Raw genomic sequence first — 13,732 nt, 5'->3', positions numbered from 1 at the left:
AACTAGGGCTGAAACCCTTAGGGAGTGATCCTACTGGGGTAGGCAGCCGCCTCCGAACTTAGAGGCGACCGCCTATCCAATGCAGGGCAGGAGAAGCCTGGAGGGGATCATCCCCTCCATGCATCAGCCGCCCTGCATTTGCGGCTAGACAGCCGATTTTGGCTGTCTAGCTGCAGGAAGTCGGAGTGTGGGAAGTGGCAGCAAGACGATACGTTGCATGTGTCGTACCAGATTTCCGACTTCCCCACCCCAGCACGCCCCCAGGAATGCCCCGTTTTCACCACTCTGCGCTCCTCTTCCGAGCGTGGACCGTTCTGCGCTGCCTATGAGGCAGTGTGGTTGGGGGTGGAGGTCAGTTCTCAGGGAACCAACCTTGGAGCACGGGCTCTGAGGTCAGTTCCTGGGAACTGACCTATCCTATGGCCATCTAGCCGCTGACTAGCGGCCATAGGATTGCAACCTTAATTCATCAGCCAGTTAGGTTAATCGATTAGAAAACATTTAGAATTTACAAAAAGATACCCTGATTAACCAGGCAGCAGATCTTTTTACTACTACTTTCCCACTACCAGTATTTATCAAAAACTGCAGAGACGGGGCACCATCAAAGAGGAGCTGTTCCCCCTTCTCTCACATCCAGAGGAGGGCTGCCTCTTCTAAGATGGCCCCTACAGCAACATATACAGGCACCATCTAAAAACAAAAAGCTTTTTACTCAGAAAGTGTAAGTCACATGAAAATAGATGCAGATTTAATCCATTCACAATTAATCCATTAATCAAATGAGTTTTAGGGCACAACCTTATGCATGTTCTGACAGAAAAAAAGTCCTACAACTCCCAGCATTCCCCAGCCACAAGGCTGGCTAGGGCATGCTGGGAGTTGTAGGACTTTTTTCTGTCTAAAGATGCATAGTCAACTAACATAATCAACCAACAATGCAATCCTATGCATGTCAAGTCATAAGTAAACCTCATCAGGTTCACTAGGGTTTGCTCCCTAAAAAATGTACATAGGATAGCGGCCTAAGGTGCCTTTATTCTGATGAAACCCCTAGCTTGACTGCCTACGATTACCTAAGTAAAGTGCATCCCAAAAACAATAGAGGAGGACAGTGCACCATGCCCTGTTTCTGGGGTTGGGGTAGTTTGTCGGCCACAGCAGCAGCCCACCCTGTGTCACATTCGGACCTCAAGGTAAGCTGTGGTGACTGCCTGCCATGCCTTGAATATTCACAATGGAGGCTGACACACACCGCAGCCTGTCGTGGCTTAAATAAACCACCATGGGATGCAGCAGTCGTGCGAACTGGGTCAGAGAGAGAAAATGCCCCCTTTTGCTAAGCTTTTCTTCCCATTCACTTGGAGGAGACGCTTACCTACAACAAGCAACCTGGGAGGTGTCTGTCTGGAACCCTGTGCTAGAACATTCTGCCTTTACATACGAGAGATCGGTCACATGAAGAAATCCAGCTCAATCCTGAGGCTTCCCTCATACAATCCCCCCACCCCCAATTTAATATCTCCTCTTTGTTTAAAAATAAAAATTCACTTCCTTCGGAGGAGGGGGGAACCTTCTGCAACCTAATTTACCTTGATTAACATTGCAATTTGCTCAGGAGTTTTTCTTCAAGTGCTAATCAAAATCTACCTCAAAATTGCTGCCCTGACATCTAAACTGCTCATCAGCTCCAAAAGGTCCAAATTAGACCCCTGCCTCAAGTGCAAAGATAAACAAGGGAAGAGTGAATTAGGGAAAAATATACACTGCCAAAACTGGAGAAAAAAGAAGAGCGTACGCTGTATTTACATGCAGGCTGGCATAAAGGAAACATCTAGAGGTTGTCCATGCTGTGCCACAAAGAGGCCCCGTTTCTAAATAAAATAAAACAGGTTTGAGAAGGACTTCCAGTTTCAAAATGGCAAGAATTTATTTATTTGTTTGATTTGTACCCTGCCTTTCTACCTAAAGTCGCACTCAAGGTGGCTTACAATCATACATAAGATTTGATTAAAACAATAATAAAACAAATGCATTGAAACACAATTAAAAATACAACAATAGACTAAAAACATCGAACCCAACAGACCCACTTACACGCCAAAGGCCTGCTCGAATAAAAAGGTATTTGCCTGCCAGTGGAAGGACAGCAGAGAGCGATTAAACCTAGCCTCCCTTGGCAGGGAGTTCCACAGCCTGGGAATGGCCACCAAGAAGGCCCTCGTCTGCATTGCTACCAAACATGCCTCTGAAGGCAGCGGTCTTGAAAGAAGGGCCTCTCCCAAAGGCTTTAAGAACCAGGCAGGCTCGTATGGGAGAAGGCAGTCTTTCAGGTAGCCTGTTCCCAAGCTGTATGGGGCTTTATAGGTCATAACCAGCACACTTAATTCTGCCTCGAAACAGAATTCACCGGTAGCCAGTGAAACTGTTGCAACAAGGGAGTAAAGCTCTCCCTGTAACTAGTCGTGGTCAATAGTCTGGCCCCAGCATTCTGGACCACATGAAGTTTCTGAACAGTTTTCAAAGGCAGCCCCATGCAGAGCATGTTACAGCAGTCCAAATGGGATGTAGCTTAGGCACAGACTGTGGCCAGATCAGACATCTCTAGGAACTAGCCTCAGCTGCACAAATGCACTCCCGGCCACTGCCAAGACCTGGGCATCCGGGTTCAAGGCCAAATCCAGAAGTACACCCAAACTGCGAGCCCGAGTCTTCAGGGAGAGTGTGATCCCATCCAGCATGAGTTGAATGAAAGAAGTTTGCAAGTCAATGTACATTAACTACTCAAGCCCTGTTGCCTTGTGTGGATTTCCAAGCTGCCTTACCTTTAGAAGTATGGGGGCTGGGGCAGTGCGGCTCCTTCCCGTACCACTCGGTAACAGTCATTTGTATTTATTTTATTTATTTCACTTCTATACCGCCCAATAGCTGAAAGCTCTCTGCGCGGTTCACAAAAGCTAAAACCACAGAGTGCAACATAAAACAATATAAACTAATGAAAGCTAAAAACCACAATATAACAGTACAACCAGAATAATACCTAGCAGCAATACAGATTTAAAATACAGATTTAAAACACCAGAGCTAAAATATTAGGAAGCTAAAATGCTAAAATACTGGGAGCACTGGAAGTGTGAGACCTGGAAGTGTGATGGGGCAGGCAGCTGTCTCTCCTGCCAGCACTGCTCCAGTTCCCAGGACCTGTGGGCAGCATGGACTTTTGCCACGTGGCCCCACATCTCCAACATTTGGAGAAATAGTAGCACTCCCCATACACGGCTATCGGGCGGTATAGAAATGTAATCCATAAATAAATGCAATGTTATGTCAGAGGGGTCCCTTAGATCCCAAACACTGTCCAGAGGCTTGTATGAAAAATCAAGGTCATGATTTGAATAGGTATGGGACACACAGACACGGCCAACTTTCACACAGCCTGCAGCATCCCAGCCCCTGCCCCATCCCAACAGCATGATTTGAAAGTACGGATCCAATCATTGCGAGGCAGAGAGCGAAAGGGAGGGAATTAGACGTCACAACCCTACCCGCCTCTGGCATGAGGCCCCTGAAAGATTATGCCCCACCCAAGAGAATGAGGCCCTTGGTAGGAAAAATAGCTTCCTATCATTTAGATGCTGACAACAAGTATCACGCATTTGATATGATGTGATATGCTGTGTAAAGATAAAGAATTTATAAAGGCAGAGGGATTTATGTTTTCCATGATCAGTCTGTGGAAATTATGATGTTCATATATTGTGTAATGGTTGTTATTTGCAATCTAAACGTTAGGTGGCTTGTTTATGGTATCAAGGTAGTATGTTATTTATGTATATACAGCCAGGGCCAGAAATATTGGAACAAGGATAACTGTTTTGGCAGTTGGCATCTGTACACCACCACATTGAAGTTGAAAGGAAACACATCCAGATGGGAGCGAAGTCAGGACTTCCAGCTGTAATTCAAGGGGTTTGACAAAAGTGGGGCACTAACCATTCAGGAAGGACAGCCAGTGGCATACACACACACCCATCGTTGGGGACTCATAAGTAATGGAACAAACCAACATCATTTCAAACTTAAGGGTCGCCTTTAATACCTGGATGAAAATCCTTTGCAGTCAATGACTGCCTGAAGTCTGGAACCCATGGACATGACCAAAAGCTGAGTTTCCTCCTTCAAGATGCTTTGCCAGGCCTTTACTGCAGCTGCCTTCAGCTGCTGCTTGTTTGTGGGTCTTTCTGTCCTCAGTGCTGTCTTCAATAAGTGAAAAACATGCTCTATTGGGTGGAGATCAGGTGACTGACTTGGCCATTGAAGAACATCCCACTTCTTTGCCTTCAGAAACTCTTGGGTAGCTTTTGCTGTACGTTTTGGGTCATTATCCATCTGCAATATGAAGCGGCGTCCTATCAGTTTGGCAGCATTTGGCTGAATCTGAGCAGAAAGTATAGCCCCATACACTTCAGAATTCATCCTGCTGCTTTTATCAGCAGTCAGGTCATCAATAAACACCAGTGACCCGGCTCCATTGGCAGCCATACATGCCCATGCCATAACACTGCCTCCACCATGTTTAACAGATGATGTGGTATGCTTTGGATCATGAGCTGTTCCTTTCCTTCTCCATACTTTTCTCTTCCCATCATTCTGGCACAAGTTAAACTTGGTTTTATCAGTCCAAAGAATCTTATTCCAGAACTGGGCAGGCTTTTTTAGGTGTTTGCTGGCAAAGGCTAATCTGGCCTTTCTGTTCTTGAATGTTACCAGTGGTTTGCACCTTGTTGTGAAGCCTCTGTATTTACATTCATAAAGCCGTCTCTTGATTGTAGATGTTGACAATGACATGCCTACCTCCTCAAGAGCATTCTTGACCTGGCTAGGTGTTGTGAAAGGCTTCCTCTTCACCATGAGCAGAATTCTGCGGTCATCCACTTTGGTTGTCTTCCGTGGTCTTCCAGGCCTTTTGCTGCTGCTGAGCTTGCCAGTTAATTTCTTCTTTTTCAGGATGTTCCAAACTGTTGAATTGGCCACTCCCACTGTTTTTGCTATCTCTCCAATGCGCTTATCTTGTTTCCTCAGCCTAATGATGGCCTCCTTCACTCGCATGGACACCTCTTTGGACCTCATGTTGGGAGTTCCCGTGAACAGCTACCAAATGCAAATGTAACACTCAGAACCACCTCCAGGCCTTTTATCTGCTTGACTGGTCATGGGGTACCCAGGAAACAGGCCACACCTGGCCATGCAGCTGCTTCTCAGCCATTCGTTCCATTACTTATGAGCCACCAACGATGGGTGTGTGTGTATGCCAGTGGCTGTCCTTCCTGAATGGTTAGTGCCCCACTTTTGTCAAACCCCTTGAATTACAGCTGGAAGTCCTGACTTCGCTCCCATCTGGGTGTGTTTCCTTTCAACTTCAATGTGGTGGTGTGCAGAGGCCAACTGCCAAAAGAGTTATCCTTGTTCCAATATTTCTGGCCCTGACTGTACATTCATAGCATATTATTTAAGCAATTCTATCTATGCAATTGATATGACAAGATTTTAATGCTATTTTTGCCTACTACTTGCAATTGGTTATTAATACTATTTATGATATTTTGTTTTATGCATTCTATTTATACCATCTAATGTTTATATCATTTATACTATTTATACTAATGATTTCTATATTAGATGCGATAACGATGATGTGTGTTATCATTTTCACGAAACGTATTTGGTTTAATTATAGAAGGCATGATACTGCATCGGTTTCGGTGATACAACTATATGTTTGCTAATATGAGTTTGTGATGTTTGTTTATGGTGAATCATATGAGAATGAAGTTGTTGTTTTTCAAGAACACTGAACATGCTCCCCATTCCTGGAATAGATGACCAAGAGATGGCAGAAATGAGGTATTACTAAGCTAGCTATCACAACGCAGTAACAGCAAGAGAGCCCTTCCACAAAATATGCGAAGTTAGATGGTAGAAAGTAAAAATTCTGGTGTTCCTGTAGGGACTGCAGGTGTGTATGGGGAGGGGAATCATATTTGAATGCAAGATGTCCCCAACCTTTTTAGACCCATGGGCACATTCGGGAATTTGATAAACTGCTGTGGGCACCACCACAAAATGGCTCCCATAGAGGCTGTGGCTAGTCACGTAATAGTTGCTGTGAGAGCCTGCGTAGTCAAGAGGTGGTGGGAGAGGGAAGAAATAGTGAGGCTAGAGGCTAGGAAGCAGCGGGGGGAATGGAAAGAGTTGCTTCCTGGACCACCCAATCTTTTTCCATCCATTACAGACCTTTCCCCGTTGCACTCTGTCTCCCTCAACTCCCAGCCTCTGTATGGAAGAGATGAGAAGGACAGGAGGACCATTCCACCAGCCCTGGTAAAAGAATCCCCCCCTTCCCTCCTTATTCCTTTTTCCTTGTGTGCCATGTCTTTTCAGATTGTAAGCCTGCAGGCAGGGGTTGTCTTCTTTTACTGATTATTTGTAAACCACTCCAGGAGCCTTTTTGGCTGAAGAGCAGGATAAAAATATTCTAAGGGCTCAATCCTGTCGGGATGCCCATCAGCCTCTTTAACGGCTTGGGACCAGGTTACCTGGAGGATCGCCTCCTTCCATATGTGCCTGCCTAGACCCTAAGATCATCCTCAGCAATCGTTCTCTGTGAGCCCCTGCCAGAGGAAGTGAGGTGGGTGGCTACCAGGAACAGGGCCTTTTCTGCTGTGGCCTTTTTGCCCATCTAGCAGGGGCTCTGCAGAGCGGGAGGGAAGGAGGCTGGGAAGGCCGGAGGATTCTTGGTAAGCCAGCCTGCCCAGTCCCCTCACCACCCACAGAATCACCCCCTTTCCCTCCTCTCCAAGGTCACTATTGTGACCTTGGAGAGGGAGCTGGCGCAGTTTTCTCCGAGTCGGCTATGAGGGGGAGGGAGAAGGGGCAGAGAGCTTGAACTCCTGGCTCCAAGGTCAGAGCACTGTCTCCAACCTCGGATCCAGGAATCCAAACTATCCTATGGGCCCCCAGATGCTTTCTAGGGGCCAGAGGATTGCTCTCTAAATAAAATAAATAAATAGAGAGAAAAAAGTCAGTCAAGATACAACTATACACTAAAATATAATTACTTGAAACATAGCTACTTTTGTACTTCTGCAAACCTTAGGGTTTCCCTGAGCCTGCGGATATCTCCCTCTTGGGCACAGATGGCTCTATTTTGTCTACATAAACATCAGCACTCACCACCTGAACATCGGAAATTGAGAGAATGATGCATACTAGAAACAGGACATCCAGATCGATGCAAACAGTGAAACTGAAGGGAAATGTGAGGAAAGCTCAACCATTCCAAAGCGAGTTTCATGCTTGCCTATGGCAAACCAGTTTATCAATCCATCCTGAAAGTTTTTAATCATGAACAGAGCTGGAACGAGCTCCACTATGGAGTTCAATTCAAAGGTGTTTTTTTTGGCAAATTTATAATGCAGCAAGGAGGCTAGGAAGCCCATAATTGCCTCCTTCCCCAACTATAAAATGCAGGGGTGGAGAACATGTGGTCCTCCCAATGTTGTTGGACTGCAGCTCCCATCAGTCCTTGCCAGCATAGCAAGGGATGATGGGAATTGCAGTCCAACAACATCTGGAAGACCAAATATTCCCCATCCCTGACGGGACCGCAAAGGTAATCTTGTCTATATATTTTACAGCTCCAACTATCAAATGAGATTAAATAGAGGGCTCTATTTGAATTCATCTGGCAAGGTAATTTTGATATCCCTTCACTGCTGGAGCTGCAAAATATATACACCAGATACAGCTTATCTTCCATGAATTCCCCATATCTGTAATACTGTCTAATTTAGCTGGCCAAGCACTCTGTTTCATATTGGCAAGACAGCCTCCTTTGGTGGGGCGAGCTTTGATGCAAAGAGGTATGCCCACCTACTTCAAAAAGACGCTTCTACTGGCTAGCGCATGGAACCAGCAGGCTCAGCCCCCCTTCCAACAAAATTTAGCCAGGAGATAAGCCACAGACCTAACATGATGCCGACACGCACAATTCAACTATAACAGGCAAAGAGTCTCAACAATCCAGAATAGTTTGGTCTACAGGTCTGGCCCTGTCCCCACCGTTGGATTTCCCACCCCAGCCACAGCTTGTCATGGTATGAGGAGGAAAGAATCCCATTCTTCATGCTCTATAAAGATTCAAAGACGCGAAATCTAAAACTTTCCGGTCACACACTTCTTCCCCCTGCTCCTTTAAAAAAAATAAAAAATAAAAATTCACTTTTTAACTCTTGTTTAAGGACCATACCACAAGGAGAAATAAACCAAGAGTCACAAAGCTCACCGTGAAAACCAAACCACATTTTGCACAAACACACACTCACAGAAAAAAATGTGCCTGAAACCTCACTGCATCCCCAACCTAAAGAAAGGAAGGAAGGAAGGAAGGAAGAAAGTTTTGTGCCCTCAACCAAATCCATCCCCGAATTTAGATGCAAACTTCAGGGCTTACAAAAAACAGAAGTACTCACAATTTTCAAGTTAGAATTAATGATTTAAAGACACACATACATGCATGCAGCATTCTTCTGCAAAACTAGCAATCTAAAGACAGCTGCGGTGTCCTTACACTTATTTTTTTTAAGTTAAAGAAAACGTATTTTAAGGCTGAAAGTCAAGGGGGATGCAGGCAACGCGTCATGGCTTATAGAGTTCTGATTGTTTCTTCCTTTGATGGGAGGGCAGTTTAGCAGGCTTGTCAGATCTCATAAGAATATCAGAGGAGCAGTGCTGGATCAGACCAAAGGCCCATCTTGTCCAGCATTCTGTTCACACAGTGGCCAACCAGCGGCCCCAATGGGACACACAAAAGCAGGACATGAGTGCAACAGCACCCACTTGTCCTCCCCAGCACCCGGTGCTGAGAGATACACTGCCTCTGATACTGGAGACAATATACAGCCATCTTGATTAATCGCTATTTATTGCCTTAGCACATGCATTGCCTGATTTTAAAGTAGGACCCTGCTATGAAGTCCTAGACTGTTTTCTCAACTTCCTGTCCTCCAGTCAGATTCATCTTCATTGTTGGCTCCTGAAGAAGATTAAGTTCACAAAAGCAGAGCTTGCTTGAACTGCATGCATCATTGTCAGATTCCCAGCCTCCAAATGATCCCATCAGGGTGGTGGACAAATTACAGCAGTCCCACATGCTACACTTACTGCAGGGAATATGGGTATAATACTGCCACTTCCTGCAATAAATACAACAGTCGCTGTCTATGAGCATAGATGGGTCAATAAACAGATCGGGCCAGGGGATAGTGTTTAAAGGAGACTTGTATTTAGGCGCTCGCCTGGTCACCTTAGGCAATAAGGAATTGCATGTAGGCGAGTGATCAGGCTGGTAGAGGAGGGACGGAATACTCTCTCTCTTCGGCAATAAGGAATTGCATGTAGGCGAGTGATCAGGCTGGTAGAGGAGGGACGGAATACTCTCTCTCTTCTCTGCACCCCAGCATAGAATCCAAGCACGCTGCAAGAGAAGGGAAGCCCCCCTCTTGCACACCCAACACAGAAATGCAGTGGGCTATTAGAGAAGGGACCTATGTCAGCCCCAGACAAAGCAGTAAAAAAAAAAAAAAACTTTGCTTTTTGTCTCCTCAGAACTAATACGAGAACAGAAGGGCCATAGCTCAGTAGCGGAGTCCCTGCTTTGCATGCAGACAGTCCCAGGTTCAATCCTTGGCATCTCCAAGTAGGGCTGGAAAAACACCTGCCTGAAATCCTGGACAGCTGCTGTCAGTCACTGTTGACAACATTAGTCTAGACCGACCAACGGTCTGGCTCAGTATAAGGCAGCTTCTGATGTTTCTAACAGAAGAGCAGGAGAACAGCCCTGCTGCATCAGACAAAGGGTCCATCTAGTCCAGCATTCTGTTCACTTAGCAGCCAAGCAGGTGCCTGTGGGAGGCCCACAAGCAGGGCACGAGTGCAACAGCGCCCTCCTGTCCATGTTCCCCAGCAACTGGTGTACACAAGCATGCCATCCCTGATACGAGAGAGGTAGCATATAGCCATCAGGTCTAGTAGCCATTAATAGCCTTCTCCTCCATGAATTTGTCCAATCCCCTTTTAAAGCCATCTAAATTGGTGGTCATCACTACATGCACTTGGAAGTGAATTCCATAGTTTAACTCTGTGCTGTGCAAAGTCCTTCCTTTGATCTGTCCTGGATCTCCCATCAATCAGTTTCACGGGATGAGCCTGTTGGGAGAAAAATGTCTTCCTTTCCACTTTCTCCACACCATGCGTAACCCACTCTTCTTAATCTGTCCCACACGCATGCACATGCTATGCCTTGATCTGAAGCAGACCTCATCCCCCAGCAAAAGGTCCAAGGCAACAGGGCCATCCCAAGGAGCCCAGCAAGAGGCTCCACTTCGCCAAACTTTCTAAAAACACCTTTGGTCCTTCCAGGGGCTCCTCCCGGGCTGTGGACTAAGATTTATACCATGCGTATGACTATGAGATCCCTGCTTCAGGAAAGACTGTTGTGAAAACAGATATTTGGATTACCCTTCCTGCCGGGTGCTATGGTCAAGTAGCTCCTCCGGGTCTGGATTACCTGAAACCCATTTCACAGATGTTGGTGCTGGGGTTACTGATGAGGATTACGGAGGAAAGGTTGGTGTTGTACTGTTTAACTTTACAAAGGAGGTCTTTAACATTAAAAGGAGAGGCAGGATTGTCTACTTGATTTGTGAGTGCGTATACTATCCTGAACATGAAGAAATCCAGGTACTGGATGAAACAGAACATGGTTCAGGAGGTTTTGGATCCACTCAGCAGGAATTAGGAGAGCTGTTACACGCAGGAAATGACTTCATTTGATTGTCTTTGTATAAAGCAATTTTGTATAAAGAAAGCCTTTTTGCTAGGGAAAAAATGTACAGGCTAGTAACTTTGTGGCTTTATTCACGCAGCTGGTTTAAACATGTGTGTACACTCACAAATGACATCCACGTGTGACTTGCTTGCTGCAGCAAAATCCAGTGTTACCTGCAGTAACCATAGCTGCCCTCATCCATGTGTCTTTTAATACTCAAGTGTTGTTGTTGTTGTTGTTGTTCAGTCGTGTCCAACTCTTCCTGACCCCACGGACCATAGCACGCCAGGCCTTCCTGTCCTCTGCTCTCTCCCGGAGCATGCTGAAGTTCTTTATACTCAAGTACACATGTATTTTTATATTCTCCCATGCTTTAAAAAAGCCTTTTAAATCTGTTTTTATGCTTCTGTTGTTCTGAATGTATTTCTGTACTGATTTTTTAAATCTCTTTACTTTAAACTGCCTTGAAAACTGATGCTGAAGGAGGCCGCAGCCTGTGGAGGTGAGAGGTCAATTGCTGGTATTACCAGCCCACTGCCATTGCTTTAGGGGCACCCTTCCATTACTCTCAAGTATACCAAGGCAACTCTTAGCTCTCACCAAGTGGGAACTGACTTTGTCCAAGCCGTACTGGATATGAAACAATGGTTACATTTTGTTTTTAAATATTTGTAATTATTCTCATAAAGCAATGTAAATAACCCATCCAGAATAGAGGAAGCCTTCTCCCCATTCTACCTTAAGTCCCCAGTGCCCCACCGTCCCAACTGCTCACTCCAACCTCCCTTCAAGTGTCTGCTGTGGGATTTCCGAACCACCCTGTCCAATTCCCATCTCAGGAAACAAGCCCAATCATGGTGAAGTTCTGTGGTCACCACTTAGTTCTCTGGGGAATGCAGGGAGTTGTCGGGCTTCTTCTGTCTAAACAGGCACAGGATTGCACCCTAGGCCTACGTAGACCTCGGTTCAGATCCCCACTATGACCTTGGACAAGGCACTACCACTCAGCCCACCTTACAGGCTTGTCGTGAGGATAAAATGGGGGAAAGGACCACAGGTGCTGTGCCAAAGATGAAGAGAAAAATGGAGGCCTTTTTTAATGAAAGAAATCGTACTCTCTCTTTTATTTTAAGGATGAGACGGGGAGGGAGAGAGAGGAGAGAGAGGTGACTCCTTGCATGCAGAAGAGGATTCTCATCACTCACAGCGTTGTACGGGCACATTCTGAACTGCGGGCGCTCATCATGACGCTCCCAAAAGCCAGCCCCCAAGGCGCCCCCCAGCATTCGGGCTGCTGCTTTGATCCGCAGCCCCAAACCAGTGCCGGGAGTGTCGCCTCCGCCGGGAGCAGGTCTTTCGCAAAGCGGGTGGCTCTTGCTTGGCCACGCCAGGCCGAGCCACCCGCGCACGCTCCGCTCCGCGCACCGCCGTGGCAAAGCTCGCCGCCCCCCGCCCGGCTGCGGCTGCGCTCAGAAGCGAGCGGGAAGCCTGAGCGGCGGCGGCGGCGGGCTCCTCCACAGGTGCCCGCGCGGCGACCCCGCCAGCCCGGGCTGCGCTACCCCGCGGAACACCCTCGCCTGGCGGCGCTGCCGGGCGCTTTGCGGGGGGCGCGGCGGGGCCCGCGGGGAGAGCGCGCGCGGGGCAGGGGAAGGGGCCCGGGCCCGCCGCCGCCGCCGCCGCCTGCCCGGTCCCCGGCTCCTGCCCGCCTCTCTCCGACAAGCACTCACAGTAAACGAAGGCGGTGGCGCGCAAGAGCGCCAGGCGCGTCAGCCAGAAAGTGCCCGGGCGCAGGGAGGGCGCCGGAGGGCCGCGCGGCCCTCGGGGGCCGGGGGCGCCCCCTCCTCCGTCTCCGGCCGCGGCTGCCCGCCCCGCGGCCCCTCGCCGCCGCCGCAGGTCTTCCCGGGTCGCGGCCATGCCTGCCTGGGGTGGGCGGGGCCGGCGCGTGCGCGCCCGGGCGCATTTGGAGAGGCCACGGAGCGCGCGGCCATTGGCGAGGCTGGGCGGCCGAGGGGGCTTGCGCACGCGCGCCCCCGCCGCCCCGCCCACCCCGCGCGCGCGGGCGGGCGGGCGGAGGGCAGGAGCGGGGCCGGCCGCGGAGCCCGGGCGAGCCGGGAGAGCCCGCGCAGCCCGCCTGGCCCCGCCGCGGGTCTAGTCGCGCGCGGCTGGGCGGGCTCGGCAGCCCCGGTTCCCAGGCCGCTCTTCATCAGGCTTGCGTGATATCTGTCTCTTGGCCTCCAAGGAGCCGGAGGCGGCTTACCTGGCCCTCGCCCTCCTCTCCGTTTCTTCCTCGCAACAGCCCTGCGAGGTGGGTGAGGCTGAGAAACAGCGCCTGGCGTAAAGTCACCCGGTGAGCTTCATGGCCACGCGGGGACTAGAACCCAGGGGTAAAATCCAACATGACTTCGAGCAGACCAATTGAAATGAATGGAATTTTAAGTTAGTCATGATCAATGAGAGCCCTGTTTATTTCAGTGGGCCTACTCCAAGTAGGGCTTACATTGGATTTCACGCTGCGAGAGCTGGACCATAAGGAAGGCTGAGCGAAGGAAGATAGATGCTTTTGAACTGTGGTGCTGGAGGAAAACTCTGAGAGCGCCTTGGACTGCAAGACGATCAAGCCAGTCCATACTCCAGGAAATAAAGCCAGGCTGCTCACTTGAGGGAAGGATATTACAGGCAAAACTGAAGTACTCTGGCCACATCATGAGAAGACGGGATACCCTGGAGAAGATGCTGATGCTAGGGAAAGTGGAAGGCAAAAGGAAGAGGGGCCGACCAAGGGCCAGATGGATGGATGACATTCTGGAGGTGACGGAGTCGACCTCGGGGGACCTGGGGGTGGCG

The 13,732-nt window shown here is 48.6% G+C and overlaps 1 protein-coding gene and 1 pseudogene across 3 annotated transcripts in view; one reads left to right on the top strand and one right to left on the bottom strand.

Annotated features, from left to right (window-relative positions):
* Nucleotides 1-12,899, bottom strand: part of LOC146336768 (lipase maturation factor 1-like) — a 40,044-nt gene extending 27,145 nt beyond the window's left edge. The window contains exon 1 of one of the 3 annotated variants that reach the window (XM_084818941.1): nt 12,616-12,899. In XM_084818941.1, the coding sequence (XP_084675067.1) occupies nt 12,616-12,802 (187 nt within the window). In that variant the 5' untranslated portion in view covers nt 12,803-12,899. The remainder of the gene's footprint in view (nt 1-12,615) is intronic. The other 2 variants (XM_084818943.1, XM_084818944.1) reach the window with 2 other exon arrangements.
* Nucleotides 10,345-10,893, top strand: LOC146336769 (deoxyuridine 5'-triphosphate nucleotidohydrolase pseudogene; annotated as a pseudogene).
* Nucleotides 12,900-13,732: the final 833 nt, after the last annotated feature.

The sequence above is a fragment of the Heloderma suspectum genome, chromosome 12, assembly GCF_057233095.1.
Source record: "Heloderma suspectum isolate Gila_16-S chromosome 12, 16-S_ref, whole genome shotgun sequence".
Lineage (NCBI taxonomy): Eukaryota > Metazoa > Chordata > Lepidosauria > Squamata > Helodermatidae > Heloderma > Heloderma suspectum.
This window is presented reverse-complemented; position numbering and strand designations above follow the sequence as displayed.